Raw genomic sequence first — 27,624 nt, forward strand, 5'->3', positions numbered from 1 at the left:
AGCTAGAAGGTAGAGAACATATGTTGTTCTGTTCCCTCATTTTATTTTTTTATTTTTTTCCTAAGGTTTTATTTATTTATTTATTTTTAGGGAAGGGAAGGGAGGGAGAAAGAGGAGAGAAACATCAATGTGTGGTTGCCTCTCACATGGCCCCAATTGGGGATGTGGCCTGCATCCCAGGTATGCGCCCTGACTGGGGATCAAACCTGCGATACTTTGGTTCACAGCCCACGCTCAATCCACTGAGCTACGCCAGCTGGGGTTGTTCCCTCATTTTATAAATAAAGAAGTTGACAACCATAGCCCATGTATCACACAGCTGACGGCCTGTTGGGCACTAGTCCGCTAGTACTATCAAAGTTCTTTCTAGCCCTGGCTGGTGTGGCTCAGTGGACTGACTGAGCACCGACTGGCCTCTGAACCAAAAAGTCATCAGTTCGATTTCTAGTCAGAGCACATGCCTGGGTTGTGGGTCAGGTCCCCAGTTGGGGGGCATGTAAGAAGAAACTGATAGATACTTCTCTCACACATTGATGTTTTTTTTTCCCCTCTCTCCCGCCCTTCCTCTCTCTCTGTAAATAAATAAATAAATAAATAAATAAATAAATAAATAAATAAATAAATAAATAAAATCTAAAAATTTTTGTCTTTCTAAAATGCCACCTAGGATGAATCATTAGTATTGTTGCATATGTACTGCATTTAATATAAGAAGATTATGCTGCCTATATAGTGATATATCCAGTAGTAATTGATTTTCATTGTGCTGTCTACAACTCATCTGTTCCATTTTAAGAACTTTGTGAAGTGGTTAGGATTAATGATGAGACTGATTGTGACTCAGATGGAGATTGAGCCTGGATGCTTCTCTATTTGTGTTGTGCTCTAACTCAGCTGTTTTCAGTCCTGACTGCTGATCAGCGGGCATCACCTGTGAACTTAAATTCTGATGCCCAGGCTCTACTCCAGACATACTGGATAAGAATTTCTGGGCTGGTACCTGGACATCTGTAGGCTTAAAACGTACCACAGAGGGTGATAATGGGCAGCTAGGATGGTAAACCTCTGCTTTAGCCAGTTGAATAGACTAGCCACAAACTACCCGAGTGGTAGCAACCTGCTGTTCATGACCTTTAAAGGGAACTAATACAGTTTTGGTGTGATCACAGGGAGGTTTAATTTGTTTATTATGAAAATAAACAAAATAATACACATACCTGTTATAAAACTCAAAAGATACAAAATGATAAACATTGAAAAATATGTTTTCTTCTGTTGTCCCCTAGCCATTCCCTCTTCAGAAGCATTACTAGTTTTTTGCATAGCCTTACAAAGATATTAAGTATTAAGAAGCATAGGCATATGAGTATTAACATCTCTATCAGCAACACTCAAATAATAGCAAAATATACAGGTTGTTTTTATCTTGCTATTTTATATTTAACAATAGTAGTTTGAAGATACCTGTATATATAAAATGCTGCCTCATTTTCTAAACTACAAGGTCCAACAGAAATAATGCTTGCTTGAGTGTGGTTGGTAGGGTAATAATATGGATACAGTAATTTATAGTTTTAATATGAACATTTCACCTAAAATGTTGTATGGTGCACTTGAGTGTGATATTATGTTACAGAATTACATGCTTATGATTTTGTAATAAAATAGTTTGTAATAAAAGGGCATATTTGTGTTGGACCTTTTTTTTTATTATTGATTATGCTATTACAGTTGTCCCAGTTTTTCTCCCTTTCCACTCCTAGTACCCTTCATCCCCTCTGGCAGTCCCCACCTTAGTTCATGTCCATGGGTCATGCATATAAGTTCTTTGGCTTCTCCATTTCCTGTACTGTTCTTAACGTCCCCTTGTCTATTCTGTACCTACCAATTTATGCTTCTTAATCCCTGCACCTTTCCCCCCATTCTCCCCTTTCCCTCTCCTAGCTGATGATAACTCTCCAAAGGATTTCCATATCTATGATTCTGTTTCTGTTCTGTTTGCTTAGTTTGTTTCTTAGATTCAATTGTTCATGGTTGTGAATTTATTGCCATTTTAATGTTTATAGCTTTGATCTTTTTCTTAAGTAAGTCCATTTAACATTTCATATAGTAGTGGCTTGGTGATGGTAAACTCCTTTAGCTTTACCTTGTCTAGGAAGCACTTTATCTGCCCTTCAATTTTAAATGATAGTTTTGCTGAATAGAGTCATCTAGGTGTTAGGTCCTTGCTTTTCATCACTTTGAATACTTGTTGCTAGTCCCTTCAAGCCTTCAAAGATTTTTTTTGAGAAATCAGCTGACAGTCTTGTGGGAATTCCTTTGTAGGTAACTGTCTGCTTTTAAGATTCCCTCTTTTTCTTTAATCTTTGGCATTTTAATTATGATGTGTTCTGGTATGGTCCTGTTTGGGACCAACTTGTTTGGGACTCTCTGTGCTTCCTGGACTCGTATGTCTATTTTTCCTTCACCAAATTAGGGAAGTTTTCTTTTTCAAATAAAAAAAAAATAAAAAAGTTTACTTTTTCAAATAAGTTTTCAATTTCTTGCTCTTTCTCTTCTTCCGACACCCCTACGACTTGAATGTTGAACAAGACAACATTTGAAGTTATCTTGGGGACTACTTAGCCTATCCTTGTTTGTTTCTTTTCTTTTTTTTTTTTTTTTTGGATTCTTTTTTCTTCTTGCTGTTCTGATTAAATGTTTTTTTCTTCCTTATGTTTCAAATCATTGATTTGATTGTTGGCTTTATCCACTCCACTGTTGGTTCCCTGTAAATTTTTCTTCAGTTAGTACAACTTTCATTTCTGCCTGGGTCTCTTATACAGTTGAAGTACCCAGTGAGTTCCTTGAGCATCCTAATAACCATTGTTTTGAACTCTACATCTGCTAGATTGCTTATCTCCATTTTGTTTAGTTCTTGTTCTGGAGTTTTGTTCTGTTCTTTCCTTTGGGCCTTATTTCTTTGTCTCCTCATTTTGGCAGTCTCCCTGTGTTTCTGTGTATTAGGTAGAGCTGCTTTGACTTCCTATCTTAGTAGCGTGGCCTATTGTAGAAAAGCTCACTGGTAGGCTGGATGGGGTAGAGCCTTAGATAATTGCCAAGGTGGGGCAACCCATGTGATCCAGGTTGATGGAGTGTCAGATATGGTGTTGTTGCTCTGTGGCTGTGTGTGTGGAAGGGCTCAGAAAGTGGACAATGCCACTGCCTGACATCTGGGGCTTTGTCTGGGAGGAAGCTATCCCTCAGCACTTGTTCTGATTCCAGGCACTTCAGTTCCTCCCAGTATATGTCACTGGTACCCTTCCAGCTGCTGCCTCTGTGCTGGAGCCTAAAGGGAGTGAGTTGGCCAAAATCCTAAGTCTGTTGTGGGCTTTTGAAGAGGAAACTTCTGAGAATCTCATTCTGCTGCCCCAACCCCCAGTGGTTTTTACAGCCAGAAGTTTGCGAACTTACCTTTCTGATAGTGGAACCCTGGGCTGTGTAGTCTGGTGTGGGGCTGGGATCCCTTGCTCGGAGGTATCCCTCCCGATTTTTGTTCACCACATGTGGGTATGGGACTACCCATTCTGTTTCTACCCCTCCTGTTCATCTGGATGAATGTGGCTTTTTTAATTCCTTAGTTGTCTGACTTCCATATAGCTTGCCTTTCTGACAATTCTGGGTGATAGTTGTTTTGTAGTCTGGTTGTAATTTTCACTGTGAGGAGATTGTTTTCATTGTCATTTAGGTTATTTTCATTGTTTGCTATTAAAAACATTACTGCAACAAATAACTTTATAGGTATGTCATTTTTAATATGAATATATGTGCCTATCAGCAGGATAAATTCCTAGATTTTATGAATTTAATAGATGAATTGAATGGTATGTACATTTTTATGTGGAAAGACAATGCCAAACTGCTTTCATAGAAACCAGAGCAATTTATGCTCCTACCAGCAGTCTATGAATGTCTGTTTCTTTATACCTACATAGTGTATATTTTAAAACTTCTTGATCTTTACTCATCTGTAAAATGAAAAGAAACTTCTAATTTGTAGTATTAATTTGTACTTCTTTGAAATTAGGTTAAGGATTGCTTCATTTTTTTTAGATTTTATTTATTTTTAGAAAGAGGGAAAGGGAGAGAGAAAGAGGAGAGAACATCAATGTGTGGTTGCCTCTCGAGCCCCTCCTACTGGGGACCTAGGCATGTGCCCTGACTGGGAATCAAACTGGCAACCCTTTGGTTTGCAGGCTGGCGTTCAATCCACTGATCCACACCAGCCAGGGTGGGTTGCTTCATATTTTTAAGAGCAATTTTTCTTTGCATGTTTTTGGTGAACTTGTCTGTTACTTTTGTTTTTCTCCTATTGGCTTATCTCGTTCTTCATTCTGATTTATGGTAATGTTTTATGCAATATGGAAGTTAGCCTTTTTTTTTTCTTTTTAGTGGAAAGATATTTAAAAATTAAGATGCTTTGGTTGATGCCTGCATGTATTCTTGAGGAGAAGTTGCTTGTGAGATTCAGTGAGGGCAGTCAGTTGTTGGTTTCATCTACTTACATCATTTCTGGTACTAGAGTAAAGGTGGAAAAAGAACTGTTTGAGGAAAGGTAAGTCAAGACTTATAAACAGGAGTTAAAAGACAAACAATAGTTTGGGAGAAGATTTTTGCAGCAAATCCTATAGACAGAAAGAAAACACTTATATAACCCTTATTCTGTGCCAGCCACTGTTTTAAAACAGTTTAAGCATATTAACTAATTTAATCCTCACTGTATTTGTAAGTACAGTTATTGTCCACATTTTGCAGGTAAGGAAGCTGAGAGACAGAATGGCTAAACTAAGTTACTTGACCAAGATCAGACAGCTAGTGCTTGTTGGAGCTGTCATTCAAACTGGGAAGACTGACTCTACAGTCCATCCTGTTACACTGAACATACTATGCTATACTGCATCTCTATCTGTTAGTATCCACAAGATAGTAAAAGTTCACACAAACTTTAAAAAGGAAAAGGCCATTAGAAAAATAAAGAAGCCCTGACTGGTGTTGCTCAGTGGGTTGTGTGCTGTCCCACAAGCAGAAAGGTCATGGGTTCAATTCCAGGTCAGGTCACATGCTTGGGTTGTGGGCCAGGCCTCTGGTTCAGGACATGCGAGAGGCAACTGATCAATGTTTCTCTTGCAAATTGACATTCCTCTCCCTTTTTTTCTCCCTCTGTTCCCCTCTTTCTAAAAATAAACAATCTTTTTAAGAAAGAAAAGAAAAATAAAGGATATAATAGACATTTCACAGAAAAGGAGATACAAAAGGTTAGGAAACAGGAAAATACTTGTAAGATTTAACAAAAACTAATCAGGAAATATAAATTTTAAAAAGTCACCAGTCTGAAAGCAAAGACTTGTTAATTTCAGTTCTTGGTGAGGATTTAGAGAAAAGGCACTTTCCTCACTGTTGCTATGAATTTAAATTGGTAAAGCATTGTTGAAGAGTATTTTGGCAGTATCTGTTAAAATTTTTTGAGTGTATATACCCTATGCATCTCTACATCTCCATTTCTACCTTATGGAAACACTTGTGCATTTGCAAAAGAGGCACATACAAAGATGTTTAATGTTGCCTTGTTGGTTAAACAAAGCAATTAGAGACAACTTGGGTCCATCAATAGTAAAATAGCTAAATAATATATTCCTATACATATTCTATAGCAGCTAAAAAGAATGAGGTGTCTACAATATGAAAGGAAACTACTTCAAGATGAATTGTTGAGTTAAAAAAAGCAAGTTGTTAGAGTAATGTGTGTAGTATCATGTGTTGTTTTTTTCTACATGTATATGGGAAAATATACAGAAAGAAGTTTTAAAAGATGTACAACATCGGTTACCTCAGTGGTGGACAAAGGGAAATTAGCCTTTCTTATAATGGTTTAATTTTCTACAGCATGTATTTGTGTAATAGCTATGTTATTTAAAAAATGGCCATCTGTATAAATGAATTTGATATAGTATTTAGCTGCATGAACCTCTCTTGCTCTACTCTTGAAGACTATCCTGTCTGCAATATAAGGGTAACCAAGTGTTAAGTTTGGTAACATTTTCAGTGCACATAGAAATAGAGTCAACTTTTCTGTCAAGTTTTTGGATAACTTTATTTCCTATACTTTGCCTGTTTTCACTGCTTGTGTTAAAAAATTGACTAAAAAAGTCCAGTGTTTTATTTCAGAGGAATGTAGTAAAAATAATTTGGATCCTTTAAAATATTATAACATTTGTTTAAATGATACAGAACCTCTTAGCTCTGAATTTGGACGATTTTAATTTTTTTAACCCTCATCTGAGCATATGTTGATTACTGATTTTAAAGGGGGAGAGGGAGAAACATCAATCAGTTTGCCCCCCATCTGTGCCCCTACTGGGGATCAAACCTGCAACCTTTTGGCATTTGGGACGACTCTCCAACTAACAGCTACCCGACCTGGGCTAGACAGTTTTATTTTATATAACATTTTCTTAGGATGAGAAAATGAACTAACATTTATTGAATATTTACTCTTTTCTATGTACAATGCAAATTGTTTCATTTAATCCAATGTCATGAAGAAGATTGTTACTATTCTTCTTTTAGTGAAGGAGAAGCAGACAGAAAAGTTATTTATTCAGGTTTTCAAGTAGCAGAGCCAGGTTTTCAGGAGGTCTTTAATATCAAAGTCTGTGTCCTTGTCTCTGCCAAGTTGCTTATCAGATAGTATATTTGGAAGAACTGATGATTACATTTCTCTTGTCAAGAAGTTGATAATTATCCCTGCATTGGTTATGGTCTAATATAATGGATATTCAATAACATTAGAATGTTGGAATGCTCTATCTTTAGTACTGTTTTGGGGATTGACACACTACTCTTCTTTTTTGCCTATTTGCATGTGGGTTTGTCTTGCTAGCACACACTCACACAGATACATACACCTTTATATTGATACATGCATGTGTGTGGGTGCCACTTTTTTTTTTTTTGGAAAAAGCACTAGGTCATGAGTCCCATTTTGGCTCCCTGGATGCTGTTACTAGAAGTAGTGGCCATATTCCATATACTGCCTGCCCATGGAGTTCTTAGTTCAGCCACCACCTGGTTTTCTGTCTTTTTTTGCTTGCCTTATAAGGCTCTCTTGGTCAGTTTAGGGGCCTTGTTAAGCTTCATGTAGCTGTAAGAATCACAGGCTTATCCTAGGAGAGATTCTTACCAGTCATGTGCTTCAGAATTTGGTTTGCTACTTGAGAAGGGGGCTTAGGGGTCAGCACACGGTCAAAACTGAAACTGGAAATGAGCAAGACAAACCACAGGAAGATCCTGCCTGCATCTTGGTGACGTATCTCTAACCCATGGACACTTCCTGTGAAACCTGCCTTTTCAAGTGCAATAGTCTCCTAACTTCTCCTTCTGTAGTGAGCTTCATATTGCTATCATATTAATCAGTCAAAGGTGATTAATATGATACAATACAGATAACTGATGATAATTATTGTACAAATGACTTGTATGACACAACTGGCCCCTAATTATATTCTGTAGACTTTGCCACTGAGGAGTTGCATCTTACCTAGTAGGACATTTTTGAGGAGTTGCTGTGGAACTTATGCTTTATCCTTGACTTTATGCCTTGTCACGAATTGCATTTATTGTTCAGCTTCTATAGCCACAAAGCAGTTCTGTGCTCACTGAGTCTAGGCTAACCACCTAAACTATGTTGGATTCCTGGAGTCCTCTGCCTACTTAGGTGCTTGTTCAGTGGTATTACCTTGCTTTTAGGCACGTTGGTGACTGCATAGTACCTTATTTCTGTGATGGAGTGGGGACTGTTGGGTTGTTAAGATTTAGTAAGGGGTGCCTATCTGCAGTTTCTACTCAGAACCATGTTGCCAGGTCTTTGATTATTAAAGAAATACCAGAAATAATGTATATATTTATTAAGTTTTCCAGTTTCTAGATGTTGGAGATCCAAAGAAATCTCTGGCTACCTAACCCACAATTTGTGTCCTTTCAGATAGTTCAAACTTCTTATTTTAGTGCTATGGAGCCTGGCCTATAGAAAGGCCAGGTGTTTTTCCATGTGTTTTTTTTATTACTTTTGAAATAAGAATCTAATTTAAAAAAAAATAAGTGAGCTCCTCTGGTGTATTCAGTTGTTAAATTACAGATTATCTTTGGTCAGCACTTAATGACTTGGGTAAAGGGAATTGTGTGTAGATACTAATTTTTAGGAATCCCTAACCAAGGAAGGGCTTTAACTAGTTACTATTTACAGAGTGCTTACTCTATTCTAGGCATTGTGGTAAGTGCTTTACCTCAACTAATTCTCGTAGTAATCCTGAAGCATTTTTAGTTACCTCTCTTTATATAGGTGGTTGAGATTAAAGACATACAGACCAAATACAAAGCTTATGTTGAAACTCAGATCTCAGAAACTCCAGCATGAATTCATTTAAATTTGTTATACTTCACCAATACTGTATGTGTTTTCAGAATTATATGCCCATTTTATTGCAGAAATTTTAATTAAATAAACTTCATAAGAAAATTTGAAAGACCTTATGATATGTTAACAGTATATAGGATTGTATTATTTATGTGTAATTACATGGCATAACAGCATTTTCACTTTTTACTCTACACTTGTCAAACAATGACTGTATTATATTTTAAGGGTACATTTGTTTTGTTCTTCTTCACTTCATTTTTTTGGTGAATGTAAATGATAAAGTTTTCATGTTTTTGTAGCTTTTCCCCATTTAAAGTTTCAGTCCTCTGTTTAGGTTGATATTCTTGTTATTAGAACATCATCTCCTCAGTCACTTAAGCCAAATTATTCTCTCCCTGTAGTTATCTCTTCCATTTTTCTTTTCTTCCCATTGTATTTCATTAGTTTAATCCATTAGCTGTCAGAGTAATTTTCCTGAAGCATAGTTCTGATGACCCAAATTTTAGTGATCTTTATTGCTTACTGAATAAAGTTAAAATTCTTTAGTTTGGCATTTAAGGTTCTGTTTGATTCCACCCTTCTTTTACAGTCTTATTCCTTCTTATTCCCCTTTCAACTCCTTTTTATCTTTTGCCAATTTGTACTATTCACTGCCTCCTTGAAGGTGCTCTTGCTGTTCCCACCTCTGAATCTTGTTCACTTACTCCTGGAATGTTATCCCTGCACTCCCAATTTCTGTTTTTTGAGGGGAAATCAGTTGGAAGAAGTTATTGTGAAGATTAAATGAACGTGTATGAAGTCCCTAAAAGTCATCTGCAATGTGTAGTATATGTATTAACTTATTCAGTAAATGGTAGATATTATTATGATAGCTACCTTTCTTCCCATGCCAAATAATCTTTGTCTTTCTCTTGGGGTTCAATTTAATCCAACTGAAATCTGTGTGGCTCTTATCCCTGTACTTAAATTATCCTTTGAGTAGACTTGGGCCTACAGTATCTCTTAGGATAATTTCAGAAAGGAATAGCTGTCTATTCCTTTCAGCATTGCTATGTTCAGAAAGACATGAAGAGTGGAATGGAAAGACTACATTTTGTCTTTGTAACTGATTTCTTTTTTTAAAAGGAACAGTAGTACTTACCTCACAAGCTTGTTCTAGGGATCAAATGAGATATTTCAGAAATTGTTTAGCATTAGTTTTGGAGTATCCAACTACTTGATAAATATTTATCTCTTTTCTTACCCCAGTAGTGTTCTCTAGGACACACAGAAACATATACAAACCTACAGATATAAATGCAAGCACATAATTCCCCCATACCCCAAGCATACACATAAGCAAATATGTGCTTGTACACATGTGCACATACATGTCCAGAACACATACACCAGAATCTGTACCCAGCAGCCTGATACCTGAAATTCTAGTCCTAGGTAAAATTGATATGGTAGGATCTATATTTACTGTCTGTCGACCTTTCTGTAGAACCATAGATCTTGTACACAGAGAGTAGCCCATATTTCCATTTGTTTATCTAAATTATCAGTTTTGATTTCCAGTTGTGTTTATTTTCTTAGTTTAAATTGTTTACTTTTTGACAATGACTAAAAGCTACTATTTTCTAGAAAATATTTACTTGCCTCACCTCTTCTTGCAGGTATTTATTCATAAGGTACCTTTTTCAGTGGAGCCTTCCTTGATTCCCCCTTTCTCTGCCTTTCATGTGGCATCCATTTCTGCTTAACACTTATTAGTAACATACCGTTAGCTCAATAAAGATACAGTCTAGTCTCTTTTTCTCACCATAGTATCCCTAGTATTTTAGCAGCACTCAGTCAATACTTGAATGTGTGATTTTTCAGTATTGGTTTGTTTATTTTCAATATATATAATTCTTGTGCTTTACATAACTGTATACAGGAGACCTTTTTTTTTTTTTAACCTTTGGAGTAGTTGATGTGTATCAGCTTTCACCAGCTGGGAAGAAGAAGCTTATGTATAATTTTGTAATTTGTGATGTGATATTAGAACTCTGCTAAAGATATAAATACATACACACTCATACCTATTCAGTAGGTATTTCATTATCTATTATAAGCTATGCATGGTTCTAAGAATTGGTCCTTTCTCTTAAGAAGTTTATAGTTCATGCCTTGGCCAGGTGGCTCAGTTGGTTGGAACCTCGACCCCTATGCCAAAGGTCGCAGTTTGGATTCCTAGTCAGGGCACGTACCTAGGTTGCGTGTTAGATCCCTGGTCACAGTGCATATGGGAGGCAACTGATCTATGTTTCTCTCACATAGCTATTTCTCTCTTTCTTCCTCTCTCTAAAATCAATAAACATATCCTTGGGTGAGGATGTAAAAAAAGAAGTTTATAGTTCAGTGAATAGACATATAGCAGTCTTCTTTGCTATTTCTTTTCTCATCTCTACTGACTCAAATGATGGAGAGTTCTGAGGCTCCATCTTCAAGTCTCTTTTCTATCCATATTTACTCTTCTTGTGACCTTCTACAGTCTTAAGGTTTTACAAATATTATGTACTTCCTGATGATTTTCAAATTTTATTTCCATGTGTACGTATTTGCCCTCTTGGCATCTGCACTTGGATATCTACTAAGTAGCTCAAACTTAATATGCCCAGTATAAACTCTTGGTCCCCCTCCCCCAACAAGAGGCTCCTCCCTCTGGAAGTGGCATTGCTGTTCATTCAGCTGCTCAGGCTGAAACTCAAGGAAGTCATCTTTGACCCTTCTTTCTCTCATACCCACATCCAAAATATCAAAAATCCTGTTGGCTCTATCTTCAATATATATGTCCAATTGACCACCTCTCTCCGTGCCAGGATCTCCCCCACCCCCTGCCCACTGTTTATCTCTAATCGTGATTACAATAGCCTCTTATTTAGTCGTCTGCTTCCACCTTCCGGTTTTATACTCAAAATCCTTCAGTAGCTTCCCATTTCACTCAAAAAAGCCTAAGAGTTTTTCATTGCTCTATTAAGACTTACTTAACATACTTCCTTCCCCACCCCTACCTCATCTCTTACCATTTTCTCCCTCTGTCCACTTGGCTTATTGTTTTGCAGTCATACTGGCCTCCTTGTTATTCCTTTAGTGTGCCAAACTATCCTGTCTTGGCGCCTTTGCATATATTATTTTTTCTGCTTGTCTGTCCCTTTCCCCAGATATCCACATGGCTCAGTCCCTCATTTACTTCCCTTGGGAGTATGCTTAAATATCTTTGTAGAAAGGTCTTCCCTGATTCCCAGTATAAAATAACATTGCTCTACTCCCTCTGGGCCTGGCACTGTCTAACTCTCTTACCCTACTTTGTTTCTTCTATAGCAATAAATATTATTTACTTGTTTAAGAGTTAATGATGTTTATCTTCCCTGTCTAGATTGTATAACAGTTCCATGTGCACAGAGACCTATTTTTATTCATTGTTATATCCCCAGCATTTAGAAAAGTACCTGGCATGGTGTAGGCACTTATTATTTGTTGAATGAAATGCTTTAAGTGCAATACAATATTATCACTGTAGTAGAAGTACATGTAAGGAAATAAAGGAAAGAGTAATATGACTACCTAAGAATTGAGGGAAGACTTTGTAAAGATGCCCTTAAACAGATCTTTTTTGGGGGAAAAACAGGTAAGAGCATCTCATACAATGAAAATTCTATTGCAGATGTACAGAGGCTTAAGAAAACACAATGTGTTCAAGGAACCCAAAATACAGTACTGCTAGAGCTTAACTTGTGGGGATAAAGATTAAGTAAGTAGATGAGGCTAGACATGTAATAGAAGGTACCAGATCATGAAGGGTTCATAGGCCATATTAAGGAATTTTAGATTTTTATCCTGCAATTGGATAGTGTTGTACCATTGAAGATTTTTGAGTAAGGGGTGATATATAGGTTTACATATTGAAAAAGTAACTGGCAACAGTATGACGGGGAGAGGGGATCCAAGCTACACAGGGCATTTTATTTAAGCTATGTATGATATTGCAGGCTATGATGCAGAGAAACAATTACTATCACATGAGTGGGCAAGAGGCTATTTTATTTTATGGTTGGACAAAAACCACTGATGTGTAGTGTGAAGGTGTTCTTGGCATACTTGCAGTACACTAGGAGGGAGAAGAAATGCCCTGTGGAGATGAGTTTGTTCATCTCTAAAAGTCCATGCTTTGGGAGAGTTTTCTTTAAATTACCTGACAATTATATTGTAAGTCATAATGTAAACTAGAAAAGTTTTTAAGGAGTACCATTTATGAATTCAACAAGATTGGGTATCATTACAGAGTAAAAGGTGTTGTGCCTGAAGGTAAGCCTCTATTCTTCATAGAGTACCAGTTGTTTTGTCAATAATATGCCTTCTGATCTTGATTGACTGGTAAAGGAAATAGTGACATTTGTAAATATAATTAGGACTATACTATTTACTGTAGGGCCAAAATATCTGCTCTTGTAGGATAAATACCTGTCTTTGCATATTGTAGTACCTGGCACGGACAGAATTTTTAAAGTGAGGGATAAGCTGAAAACATTTCTGCTTTCATTCAAATGCAAGTAAAAACCACTTCTATTATTTCATTTGTCTTGCTCAAGTATCTCAACAATATATTGAATGTCTGAAATACTTGAATCTTACTACTTTAGGATCAAAATATGATACATAAATTTAAGGCTAAGATGGAGGTACCCAAAATGGCACACATGGTTTGAATGTTGAGAATTTGACACTCCAAAATGCATGGAAACATGCTGTATTGTTGAGCTTTTTTTTTTAATTTTTTTTAATTTTTAGAGAGGGAAGGGAGGGAGAAAGAGAGAGAAACATCGATGTGCGGTTGCTGGGAGCCACAGCCTGCAACCCAGGCATGTGCCCTGACTGGGAATCGAACCTGCGATGCTTTGGTTCACAGCCTGCGCTCAATCCACTGAGCTACGCCAGCCAGGGCTGTTGAGCATATTTTAAAAACCATATCCAGATAGTATAGGAGGAAATGAAGAAATGTTTGCCAGAGGCAGATACAACAATACAGAAAATTAAGATCCATTTGTCTCCATTTCCCAAGTTGAAGCATTTACCTTTTGAATGTGCTATGCTATTCAACTCACTACCTAATGAAAGAGTAAAAGTAGTTTTTAGTGAGATATTGCTTTATCATTTCTGAGTCCATGTTTGACCCAGATAGCCACATCTAGCTGAAAGATTTACCAAACTCTAATGACTAGTAATGTAGGGTGGAATTTTCTGATTTGTGAGAAAAAAGGGTAAGAAAAGAAACTAGTCCTGGGTTACTTTTACAGAATCAGCTCTAGCTAGTTTAAACAGAAAGAGATTTAGTAAAAGATTTCAAATGGCTTATAGAATTGTTGGACAGACTATGGAAACGGACTCTATGTTGAACTTTCAGGAATGACATTTAAAGCCACACTGCATCTAGATCACCAAGAGAGTCACTGTCTCTTTTAGGATCAGAAAAGTATCTGTAGAATTGGGAAGCTATAGCTTTTAGCTGTGTGGCTTAGAACCTCGCCACCTCTGCCATGATCAGGAAGCTGCCACTGTTAGGAAACAGCCATCAGTAAGCTGCCATGTTCATCAGTAAGTTGTTACTACAGCTGGCTGTAGAGCCAAGCTACACCTGTCACAAACCCGTATGACAGAATGGATGCCCTGTGCCCTTCTTGACACCTGTGAAACCTGTGACTGGATACAAGGACCTCTGCAAATGTTGCTGCAGAAAACTTGGACATCTCCATGACAGTGCTTGTTAACAGAAGCATCCTAAATGCAATCTCCCTTTTCTTCTACCCCCCACCCCAGGATTGCTAGTGAGTGCATCTGATTGGTGGAATTTAAGTCATATCCACAACTCTAAATGCAAGACAGGCTGGGAAATGTAGTTTTTTAGCTTTCTAGTTTCTGCAATGCAGAGTCATACATCAAATGATGTTGAGATGGATGACAAGGACCGGTATTGATCCACCACATGTACCACGGATAGATCCTGGTTCTCCATAAGGCTAACACCATCAAATGGGTTATGGATAAATTGAGAAAGGTAGCAAATAATACCATCAAATGATGTGGAGAAACATAGAAGTATTTTTAGTATAATTTATTGTTTTATAGTGACACATTTTAAAAAATACCTAAAATTGGTGCTCCACCAATATTTAGTTGTTTATAAATGCCAAAAGTTTCACATTTAAGGCATGGGTAGTGGATGAAAAGCCTGAACAAGGGAGTAAAAGAAATCAGAATGGGTGGGCTCCCTGAACTGAGACTAGATCAGCATAATCAAATACTGAAGCATGGTTAAATAAGGTGGAAACTGAAAAGCAATCATTTGATTTTGTAGCACTTAATATTATTAGTGTTCTAAAAGGTCCTAGTAAAGAAATAGGGTCAGAAGCCAAATTGCAGGTTCAGACTGTGTGAGTAGGAGGGAAGGGATTAGAGCAGAGATTGTAGAGGAAGTTTTCAAGAAGCTTGCCTTTTAAGGAGCAGCATTTGTTTTGTTTTGTTTTTGGTTTTTGGTCCAGCGCACTTGCTTATATATATACCATGATTAACTAGAATTAGTGAGGCCCAAAGCAAATATCACATGCAGGACAAGTACAGTCTTTCAGATTTCCTCACTTTTGTCTTTTTGTGTAGTTTGATGTGAAGTATGTGCTATAATCTCTTTCTGCTTAGAGATAAAATGGGTACATTATTTTTATTCAGCTACTTCACTTTTGATTTTTTTAATAAAGTGATATTTAATTATTTTGATTTATATTTTTAATAAAGCGCCAATTTTGGAGTTGCAGTTTAAAGTCTTAATAGCTCATTTAATCAGTGTATTTGTATGATTGATTGGTGAGCTGGGCATTGATTAGATGAATTCCTTTCAATGTAATTTATTTGAACATTAGTAACAGATACTCAAAGAGTACAGATCATGATAACTGCTTTTATAAGAAATGATGTGAGAACATTTTATATATTATATAGAACTTTTAAAATGTATTTTTTAGTAAATATCTGATAATGTTAAGTTCATTGGATGCTATAGACAACATAATCCACATTGTCTCCCTCTTAAAAAGATGGGTGATAAAATATGTATATATTTAATAGAGTAGTTTTCTTAAAGTGCACTTATGTGAGCAAAACAGGAACACATTCAAGGGCAATGATTTAGTGTTCAAATTTCCTCATTGGATGTGGAGCATGTCTGTTATTTAATTCTAAATGTGTTTACATTCCAGGCCCTATAGAGTGACCTAGTTGGATTTTTCATTAAAAAAACAAGGCAGAAATTATACAGGGGGCAGACGTTGAAGAAGAAGGAAAGACTTAAAGGAGAAAAAGTTTGAAAATAATGAAAACAGAATTGTGATCAGAGCCCTGGAGTGAGAGGGAGGGAATGGGGTAGAGAGAGCACAGGTAGATGGGCAAACTATAGATGGGTTTTAGATGAGAGGAGGGATGCCTAGTCTTTTGAGTAAGAGAATGGATGGATACATAATCAATTATGTATTATTTTTCTCATTAATAAATGGGTTTATTTGTAAAATCCAACCCACATGGGGTAATTCTGGGTTCATTTAAAAGACTAGATTCCTTGAATCTTACTCAAGATGAATGTAAGTATTTTTATATATTTTAAGTGGTAAATTGATTTTTTAAAAAAATTTCTCAATGACAAACTTAATAACAATGAGTATCTTAATAAAAATGAGCCTTTCCATTAATTTTCTCATTTTAATTTTTAAAAAGTATTTGTTTTAGGGTTTGTCCTAGGTGTTTAAGTTTCTAATGAACTTCTTTAAAATATATTGGTTTAAATGGCATTTCATTTTAAAGTTGATAATCAGTAAGACACTTAAGTTTATCTATTGCAAACATTCCTCAGGCAAATTGTGCCTCAGTGAGTTGTCTGAAGTCACTGAGCCACTTAGTATCAGAGGTAAGACAGGAACATTGGTTTAATGATTGTTAGGGCAAACCTCTTTTCCTTGTGTCAACTGCCTTGTTTTGCTAACTTAGTACACTGGGGTCCGATTTCAACACCTACACTTTTGTGTGTCCCTGTGGCCCATGAGTATCTCACAAGAACTTCAAAACTAGACTTACTGTCTTCTTTAATATTCATTCAACAAATACTCTCAAGTGCCTTCCTTTACTATATGGCAGTCACTAATTTAGATCTTAGGAATCAGCAAGTTCTCAGGCCTCAAGAATGAGGAAACCAGAAAATAAACACTTAAGTAATATATTTTTTAAAAAATTTCTGCAAGTATTATTTTTTTCCTTTTTTAAAGATTTTATTTTATTTTTACACAGAGGGAAAGGGAGGGAGAAAAACATTAATGTGTGGTTACCTCTCGCAAACTCCCTACTGGGGACCTGGCCTGCAACCCAGGCATGTGCCCTGACTGGGCATCGAACCCACGACCCTATGGTTCTTAGGCCTGCGCTCAACTCACTGAGCCAGCCACACCAGCCAGGGCCACTTAAGTAATATTAACAGAATTTCAGATAGTTATAAATGCTATCATGAAAAGAAACAGAAATGTAGTAACAATAGTCAAAGAAGGTTTTTCTGAGGAAGTGGCATTTGAGCTGAGACCTGAATGATAAGAGCCAGCTATAGGTTACAGCATTCCAGGCAGAGGCCCTAAGGTTGAACAAGCTTGGCATGGTTGATGAATGGAAAGGTGAACACTGGAGAGGGTGGCAGGAGAAGAGGTCAGAGAGGACAGTTCAGTAGGGCTATGTCGACCCTGAAAGTGGGAATTTAGAAAAGGGATTGTATTCCAAGTGAAATGGAATGGTATTGGAGCAGGGGCGTGATTAACCTGAATGACAGTTTAGAAGATTATACTGTTTGATAGAGAGTAGATTGCAGAGTGCTGCCAGTGAAGGTGATTGAGGATTGGTTGGATTTGGAGTTCATTTTAGAGGTCTACTGGATTTATTGACGTGGGGGTGGGATGTTTGGGGAAGATGGCGAGAAAAAGAGGAAGATGGTAGCAGACTGGGGGAAGAGCATATTTTAGGGGAGGAAATCAGATGATTTGTCTGGGACTTGTTAAATTTGAGATGTCTACTGGAATTCAAGGAGGAACTTGGATATTTGCATCCAGTGTTGAGGAGGAGATATGAGACCTGGAAATGCAGATTTGGGAGACATTATAACACCTTATACTGAAGAAATTTGCATAGGGGAAGAAGAGAAGGTGGTCCATAACAGAGCCCTGAAGCATTGTAATATTTAGAGGTGAGGAGAGGGAAATCAGGAGAGAGGGCCAGTGTTGCAGAAGGAAAGCCAGAATTGTGGAAGCCAAGAAGAGGGCATTATAAAGGTGGATGTTAGTGTTCACTTACTTTACATAGTGCTGCCAGATCAGGTATGGTGAGGGCAGAGAAGTAACCACTGGGATTGGCAATGTGGAAGGCAGTTTCACTGTCTCATGGAGTTAGAAGCTAATTGGAAAGAGATCAAGAATGAATGGAAGATGAGAATTAAATTAGAGATAATTGCTTTCAAGAAGTTTTGCTGTCAAAGGGAGTCTAGAAATGGAATGATATCACAGGGGAGGAGGTAGAGTCAAAGGAGGTTTGCTTTTTCTTTTTGTGCTTTTTTAAAGTTGGGCAATACCAAAGCTTACTTATGTACTGATGGGAATGGTCTATTAGAAAGGAAAATTAATGATGGTATAGGAAAGAAGGATTAATTGTAGGGTCAGCCCTTGAGTTGGTGCTAGTGGGATGGGATGGACAGCACAAGTTAAGGAATTGCACTTTTCCAGGGCCAGGAATTCAGTGATGTAATATGACCTCACTTGCCTCTTTATACATAGCTCCTCCCTCATAGCTTCTTTAAAACAAGTTGATCAACTTTCTCTAATCACTAATTTTTTTCCCTGTACTACATCTTATATGTTCCTTCAGATGAATTAATATAAGGCTTAGCATGAAACAGCTGGTGATATTTAACACCAATTTCAATTTTTGTGCCAACAGGTGAAGCAAAAAATTTATTGCCGTATCCTGGACCCAACAAAATGAGAGATTGTTTCTGCACCATAAATTTGGATCAGGAAGAAGTTTATCGTACCCAAGTTGTTGAAAAATCTTTAAGGTCTGTAAAAGTTGGTAAATTATCATTCATGTTATATACAGATATATATTTATTAATACATTTATATACTTTCAAGACTTCATCAAAAAGACTTTTCTTCATATGGAACTTATTTTTCTCTTACCTTTTGAATTTAATTTTAGAATTACAGAATCTTAGACTTTGAAGGAGCTTACTGGTCTTTGAGCTGGACTAACTGCCTTATGCTTATTTCCTTCTGACAATTATCTTTGACAGATGGTCATCTGGCGTTTGCTTGACTGACTCCTAAGCAGCCAGTCTGGTCTTGGAACTATTCTGACTCTTAGAAAGCTACTATTTTTAGTTGATTAATATCTAATAAAAGGAGAGCTTACTATATGCCAAAAACTTGCTGGGTGCTATTTATTAATACATCCAGGAGAACAAGATGAGACACAGTGCTTACTTTCATGTGGCCCTTCACTGCCTCAAAATGTATCTTCCTTCTCATTGTTCTTAATTCTGTCCTTTGGATTTCTGGATAACAAGTTTCAAACATCCTTCACATGACACTCGCAGGTTTTTTAAAACAACTATTATAGACCTCAGTTTGTTCTCAAGGCTAAATTTTGCCCATTGGTTTCAACTTTTCTCAAACTACATCATTTTACTTGAGGATAATTTATTACAGCTTATACAAGTCACTTAAGGAATTAACTCTTCAGTCAATTTCTCGTTTTTGAAAGTGTAACAGCACTTTGAGAGCATAATAGTGAATTCTAACTCATAAAATTGAAGTGTGCCACCTCTATCCTGTAATAGTGTTTGTGGACATTCTAGTGCAGAGCTGTGTGGGAAGGACGCAGGCATTTTCAGACATCAGAGTCAAAACAAGGGCGTCAGGAGATGTAGGAATGAACATCTGGTGCATGAAATAATTGAGTGTCATGACTAATGCAAATTGTATGCCATGTGTATATTTTTATGCTCTTTTCATATCTTTTTTCCTTTGCACTCACTGTTTTTCTCCCTGAAGTTTTCCCTTTTATGTCTTTATTGTCAATATTTATACTTTTGAGTGTCTATAGATTCTTCATAAAAAAGGTGTTGTACAAAGCTGAAAAGACTGGAGTAACTCAAAAAAATTTGACGTAATACACCTCACATCTTTAGTCATAAATTACCTGTCCCTGTTGTATTAGAATTGTTGATACTTGTGTAATAAATGATGAAACTGAGTCACCAAAAGGCTGAATAATTTGTACATACAATAAAGGAAGTTTGAAGTAAAACTAAGATTGGGACCTGAAACTATTTAAATCTCATTGTGTTCCTTTATGTATGCTGATTCCATATCACACAAAGATCAGTGATATACAAAACTAATAATTGCCCATAAATCAATTACTTGTGGTAATATGTAGCCTTCTCAATTAATAACTAAAATTACTTTATTTTTTTTAACCCTTACCTTTACAGATATTTGTATTGAGGAAAAGGAAATGATAAAATAATTATTTTTATCCATCTTAAATTATTTTTTTAGATGCATAGCAACTTGGAAGATACTTTAAAGCTAACAGTGGTTACCTTAGGTCATTCAATACAGACTGTGTACTAGTTAGTTAGACTAGGTGCTTCTTGGATTCTAGGTGCCCCCTGGCATTTTTTTCTTGTAGAATAGTGTGAAAGAATCTATAATATAAGCCCTTGCTCACCTAGGTTCATTTCAGTGTTTTCTACCTTTGTGGATATTGTGATAAGCTATTAAGTCAAAAGTCAGTAGATACCACTTAGATCAGGGGTGTCAAACTCATTTTCACCGAGGGCCACATCCGCCTTGAGGTTGTCTTCAAAGGGCCGAATGTAATTGCAACTCCTTAACAGTTAAGTAGTTACATTTATACAGTCCTAAAATTATTTTGGCCCTTTGGAGGCAACCATGAGGCTGATGTGGCCCCCAGTGAAAATGAGTTTGACACCCCTGACTTAGATCTTTTGTGGGTTCTGGATATTATAGTTTTTATAGGTAGTCTGGAGATAGAGCTTTCATAATAGGTAAGTCAGAGTCACATATGGAACCCATAGTTCCTAAATCTGTACTTCACTCAAATCCTTATAAAAAGTAGGTGGTATATAAACAGAGTAACAGCAGTACTGTTTGTACCTGGTGCTCCTCTTGACCACACCAGGAATTTCCTTAGGAGTCATATGCATGATCACAGTCAATGATAATGAACAGTAGAATATTGTTTAAAAAACTATGTAAGTCTAGTCATTGCTTCCTACCAATTTTGTTGAAAAGTTTTCTTCAATTGGATTAATTTATTTATAAAATAAAAATGGCATCCAGATGTGGATATTGTTGAGATTGGGATGATATAATGATACAGTAATTCTCATATTATTTTTATTTGGCTTATTCAGGTGTAGGTAGATGACATTATAAAAGAAAGTCTCCATAATTGTTTATAAAATGATACAAAGGAGAAAAATACCTAAACATGCCATGCCTTTGCCTAATAATTGTTTTCCTATTGATTTTTCTATTGAGATGAATTAGAAGACAAGTTATTTTGACAGACCAACTTTTAAGAGTTTACCTTGGTTACATTTGACGTGACAAAAATATTGACAAAAGTTGACCAGATTCAACTGCAAAGCTGAGCCAAATGTTTTCTGGACAAAGTTGGAAAAGACTTCTCAAGGAGCATTTTACTTTGTATTTCATCTTTTCTTTAAGTTGTGAAATCCCAAAGAGACTGCATTTTATGGTAACATTTTCAAAGTATCTTTTTGTTTTTTAAACTAAACTTTCTCAGGACAGGAATTCTTGACAAGATGTTCATAGCATTTCAGAGATTCCTGTCTTCATAGAATTTAAATGTCAAAATAGCATTCTTAAAATGCATTTATAAAAACAATCTGTTTAATAGGAGAAACTCTTAGGCAAAGATTTTTTTTTCTTTTTTTTTTTTTTAATTTATTTATTTTTAGAGAGGGAAGGGAGGGAGATAGAGAGAGAGAGAAACATCAATGTGCGGTTGCTGGGGGTTCTGGCCTGCAACCCAGGAATGTACCCTGGCTGGGAATCGAACCTGGGACACTTTGGTTCCCAGCCCGCGCTCTATCCACTGAGCTACGCCAGCCAGGGCTGCTAGATTTTTTTATATAGGATGCAAAAAGTACTAATTATAAAAGGGAAAAATGGATGAACCAGATTTCATAAAAATCTCAGCCTTCTGTTTGTTCTTCAACAGACACTGTTAAGGAAATGAAATCACAAGCCACAACTTGGAGAATATATTCTGACAAAGGACTTGTATCCAGAATTTGATTGAATAAAAAACAAGAATAAAGACAACTCATTTAAAATATGTGGTGAAAACCCAAATGTGTATTTCCCAAAAGAAGATAGGCAAATGGTCAACAAGCACATGAAAAGACACTCAACACCATTAGTCATCAGGGAAATGCCATTTTTAAGCCATTTTTGTCACTATAGATTTTTTTAAAATCTTCATTGTATTTTTTCCATTACCATTTAGTCACTTTATACCTATCACTATAGATTCTTGAACATAATGTGTCAAAATAAAAATCAGATCAGTGGTTCATGTGACAGTATGAAGGAGGAACTTTCTGGGCAGATAGAAATGTTCTATATCTTGACTGAAGAAGAGATTACACAGGTGTATAAATTCATCATGTCATATTCACTAGAATAGCTAATTTTAAAGACTTTCAATAGCAAAAGTTGACAATGATATGGGATAACTGGAACGCTCATACATTGCTGGTGGGAGTGTAAAAAGATTGGAAATCATGTTGAAAACAGTTTGACAGTTTCTTCTAAATTAAAAATTCACCTACCCTTTAGCCCAGCAATTTCATTCTTAATTACCTACCCAAAAGAATTGAAAGCTTATGTTCAAAGAAAGCCTTGTATGAAACTGTTCATAGCAGCTTAATTTTTAATAGCCCAAATTGGAAATAACTCAAATGACATCACTAGGAGAATGGATTGTGAAATATTCATAGATGAAGTATTATGACACAATTAAAGCAAAGGAACTGTTGATATACATAGACAATGGAAAAAATTTCATAGACATTAAGCTTAGTGGAATAAGCTGACACAAGAGTACATATTATTTGATTCCATTTGTCTGAAATTCCACACCAGATCTATCTATAGTGATAGAAATCAAATCACTGGTTGCCTGGGGCAAGTGTGGTAGGGCAACTGTAGAAGAGCAAAAGGGAACTTTATGGTGATATAGAAATGTTACCATATCTTAATTGAGATGTAGACTACACAGTTTATTAACTTATGAAAAATCATTAATCTTTAACTTTTTTTAAAAAATATTTACTTTCAGACAGAGGGAAGGGAGGGAGAAAGAAAAGGAGAGGAATATCAGTGTATGGTTGCCTCTCACATGCCCACTACTGGGGATCTGGCCCACAGCCCAGGCATGTGCCCTGACTGGGAATCAAACTGGCAGCCCTTTGGTCCGCAGGCTGGTGTTCAGTCCACTGAGCCACACCAGCCAGAGCTAATCTTTATACTTTAAATTGAATTTTGTTATATGTACTTTATAGCACAGTAAAGTTGATTAAGAAATAACCTATTTTAATATTGAAAATATATTTTAAATAACATTTCACATAACATTACCCATTTTGGGTGTCATATTTTTGTGATTAATATAGCTTTGCATATTTTGGAGATGATGACACTATCCTCCACTCTCCTTTGTGTCCACTTTAAAAGGTGAGCATGACCCTAGGTAATTACTGAGTCTTCTGTTCACATGACTCCTGAAAATCTGTTCAGAGCTCAACCCTGGTGATTGAGGTTCTTTCATAGTTGAGCTTGGTTTATACAGGATTTAGTTGAAACTTAGCATAGAGAATTATTTTGGAGCTTTTGAAGCTTTTATGGCATTTTAGTGTGTAATTTGATTTGTTTTATTGAAAATATTGTTTGAGGACACTGTTAAATTTAAAATAATGAGTTTTCCCCCCTTTTCTCTCTAGCCCATTTTTCAGTGAAGAATTTTACTTTGAGATTCCAAGAACTTTCCAGTATTTGTCTTTCTATGTTTATGATAAGAATGTTTTACAAAGAGACCTTCGTATAGGTATGTATTATTCATAATTATCTTTAATCACAACATTGGTGTTTATGTTCATTCTTTCTCTAACTATAAAGTGTTGAAAACAACAGAATAATATATGCTTGACATTTTTAATCCTTTTCTCTAGTCTTCATGTTTGTGAATCTGATTTTTAATTTGATTCCTGTCATGGTGTCATATGCTTCCTCAGTACCTAATGGGTCTCTTTCCATAGTGCTCATTATGCTTGCTCATCAATTTGTTTAATATCTATATTTTCTAGTTGAATATGATATTTATGAAGCAGAGGCTATCACTCACAGAGTGCCTTACATTTAGTACTATTGAATATTGTGTTGAATGGTTGAAAGAATTTATATTTTTTTAGATTTTATTTATTTATTTTTAGAGGGTAAGGAAGGGAGAAAAAGAGGGAGAGAAACATCGCTGTGTGAGAGATACATCACCAGTTGCCTCTCACATGCCCCCATCCAGGGACCTGGCCTGCAACCTAGGCATGTGCCCTGACGGGAAATTGACCTGGTGACCCTTAGATTTGCAGGCCGGCACTCAGCCCACTAAGCCATACCAGCGAGGGCAGAAAGAATGTTTTATACAAAGATCACAGGATTTGATCCCTCCAAAGAACATCTGTTTTTGAAGTTTTTCTAATAGAAGTAATTAATTCACTTTAATCTGGTCATATGTTTTCTGTTTGTATTCGTTATTATTTCTTAAACAATTGTCTGAGTTGGGGTAGATTAAAACAAAGCTAACTGGCCACATATGTTGTCACATTCATGGTCTTTCTACCAGTATCTTTGTATTTTAATAACAGGTAGAGGTCTATAATTTACATGTATTCTCTCCCCTTTTAGTATCCTGAATTTCATCATCTGCATTTCTTTTTTCTGATTTGAAATATGCTCAAGTATCCTAAGTTTAAATGGTAAATAAAGCTTTATTTGATTTAGTCCTCTTAACTACCATCTAATTTGTTTCTCCTTTGCTATTGAACTCTTTAACAAACTGTCTGTATTCTTCTTCTTACTACTTATTTTTTTTTAAATCTCTGTAATCTGGCTTCTACATTTTTCTTACAAACCTTTTTGAAGTTTGCAAAAGTCATTTTAAGGAAAATCAAATGACCTCTTAAAAACATATTTTTTCTTAATTATACAACTATTATATAATCTTAGTGACTGGTAGGGACTCTGCACAGGAAGAACTACAGTTAATAATTTATATATTTCTTCCCATTCTTTTATTTCATGCTACATTCAGTTTTTTCCTTTTTCACTTAACATCATACAATGATCCTTTTCCTGTGTTAGTAAATACTTTAAAAATTTTGTTATATAATATTTTTGTATAGAAATGTGTTGTTATTTTAACCACTTCTCTGTTGGTAAACATTTATGTTTTCAGATTTATGGTGCTACTGTGAACATCCTTCTGCATACATTTTGGAATGTCTATTTTTCTTGGGATAAATTTTTAGAAGTGAAAATACTGAGGCAAAGGATCTGTTTTTAGGATTACTTCTATATATATATTTACATTAGCTCCAGAAGTATTATACTAATTCACAGTCCCCCCCACACATGGCCGGGCATAACCATTTCATACCCTTTTCTTCTTGGATCTTATCATTGAAAAAAATTTCCCAATTTGATAAGTGAAAAATGTTTAATTTTTTAACTCATATTTTTCTGATTATCAGTGAATTTGAAGAATTTTTCATATGTTTTACATTTTTCTACTATGAATAGTTGTTCATTTTTCACCCTTTTTTTGCTGGAGTTAAGTCTTTTACTCTTATGCATCTTTATTTGTTAAATATATTAGCTTTTGTCAGCTGTATCTATAGCAAATAATTTTTACTGTCACAAAAGGTAGTTTTTTAATCCTCATCTGCTTCTGTGTCACATTTGACTCTTTACGATTGCCCAGGAAAAAACAGCTTAATGACATTGTATTTTCCTAGTTGTCTTTCTTTTGACTTCTTCCTTACCTCTAAACATATTCTTCTCTTTCTAGCAAACCCTTAATTATAGATCACCTCTGAGGCTCTGTCCTCAATTCAATTAAACAAACATAAACACTTCTGTAAGACAAACAATGGATGGGAATGTTAGGATGAATAACACTCAGTTTCCTTCCAGTTTGTCAGAGAGGCAGACTTGTATTCACTCTAACACTAATATATTATAATAGGTTCTGTGTTGGAGGTACGAACAAAGTATTTGGGAGCATAGAGGAGAGAACAGTTAATTTTGTTTGGTGGAGGATTAGCAGGTTGTTTCAAGGTAATAGGGATTAGCAGAAGCAGAGGAAAAGAGTTGAATCATGTTTGTGGTATGTCTGCTGAAGTATATAAATTACTTAAGAGGAGGATGGTAAAAGGAGAAGCTGGAAATATAAAATTGGGGTCAAATTGTGATGGACCCTAAGAGCCATGCTAAGGAATTTGGACTTCATTCTACAGACAGTAGTGTTGTGTCTGTTAAAATGAGGAACATTTTAAAAATTACATATAACTGCATATCAATATATACTTTTAGAGCTTAACAAGTTCCTACAACAGTAACTTTCAAACTATAAAATAATGTCTGTTGATTACATATTTAAAGTATTACGTGTAATTATATATAACTATACACACATTTAAAAAATATATATACACACATATACTTTAGGTATGTAATCTGTAGTTTATAATTTAGAATAGAGAGAGAGTAGAGGCAGTGAGACCAACCAGGAGGCTATTACCAAATGAAATGAATAGGGTGATAGCAGTGGAAATACGAATGAAGGAATATACTTCACAGGAGTAACTTCAAATAGGATTTAGGGACGAAGGGGAAAAGAGGATGTGAAAAGGAAAAGAGTTTTAAAAAATGTTTGTTAATATGGCTGTCATTCATTAACTGATACAAGGAACACAGCAAGAGCATTCAGTTTTGAGTGGGGGCTGGGAAGGAGAAAGGGTGAGTTTGGTTTAAAACAAGTTAAATCTGTGTTGCCTGGAGAACATCTTTGGTTGACTGTTGGGAATGCAGATATGAGGCTTAGAGAAAAGAGCTGGAGATGTGGATTTGAGAGTCATTAACATGAAGTGATACTTGAAGACTCCCCTGGAATGAATGAAATTTCCTCAGAAGATAAGGAGTGTGTTGTAAGGAAAATGAGGCTTCAGTGAAGACTGATAAGGTGTTTAAGGAAGTAGAAAAAAAGAGATTAATATCATTGAAGGCAAGATCTTTTAATGTCAACAACTAGAGAGAGGTGGAGTAGGATGAGGATTAGATAGAGAGGCTGGTGGTGATTATTAGAGACTCCAAAGAGGGTGTATCTTTTCACAGTCATGTCTTTTTAAAAAAATATTTTGTAATTTTCATGGTCTGTGTACACGTATCATAGTTATATAGTATTTCTTGAAAAGGCCTTTAGTTGAGGTTTATAAGTATGATTTCCAAAAGTTGCCTTTGGTTTGTGTTGTGTATGTTTTCAAAGTAAAAACAATTTTATTTTAAGTAAAAAAAAATTAAGTAAAAATTAATTTTTTGTGAATTGGTGTCAGAAAATTATCACTTGGTTTGAGAACTTTTTTCCAAGTAAATTTATTCTTATTAGTAGATAAAATTTATATATTTAGTAGAAATTTCCCCCTTTTATACATAGGAATTATTAAAGTAAACACAGTACATATGTACCCTTTAATTATAGTTGGAAAATGGTCTTACTGTTTTCTTTTATAAATATTGGGTTGGCCAAAAAGTTTGTTTGCTTTTTTCCATAAGATGGCTCTGTAACACTTAGCTGTCTTTAACTTCATTCAAAATAATTTTGTAGCCCTGGCTGACGTAGCTCAGTGGATTGAGTGTGGGCTGCAAACCAAAGTATCGCAGGTTCGATTCCCAGTCAGGGCA

The 27,624-nt window shown here is 35.8% G+C and overlaps 1 protein-coding gene and 1 long non-coding RNA gene across 4 annotated transcripts in view; one reads left to right on the forward strand and one right to left on the reverse strand.

Moving 5' to 3' along the window:
* Positions 1–27,624, reverse strand: part of LOC123814397 — a 102,977-nt gene that overhangs the window by 55,712 nt on the left and 19,641 nt on the right. The gene's annotated exons all lie outside the window — the stretch shown is intronic.
* The window catches only part of RASA2 (RAS p21 protein activator 2), a 123,297-nt gene that overhangs the window by 5,904 nt on the left and 89,769 nt on the right, over positions 1–27,624 (forward strand). Inside the window, exons 2-3 of the mRNA XM_045832142.1 lie at positions 18,491–18,608; positions 23,613–23,716. Of these exons, the coding sequence (XP_045688098.1) occupies positions 18,491–18,608; positions 23,613–23,716 (222 nt within the window). The remainder of the gene's footprint in view (positions 1–18,490; positions 18,609–23,612; positions 23,717–27,624) is intronic.

Source organism: Phyllostomus hastatus, unplaced genomic scaffold (genome assembly GCF_019186645.2).
Source record: "Phyllostomus hastatus isolate PE091 unplaced genomic scaffold, TTU_PhHast_1.1 phas_contig_16, whole genome shotgun sequence".
Lineage (NCBI taxonomy): Eukaryota > Metazoa > Chordata > Mammalia > Chiroptera > Phyllostomidae > Phyllostomus > Phyllostomus hastatus.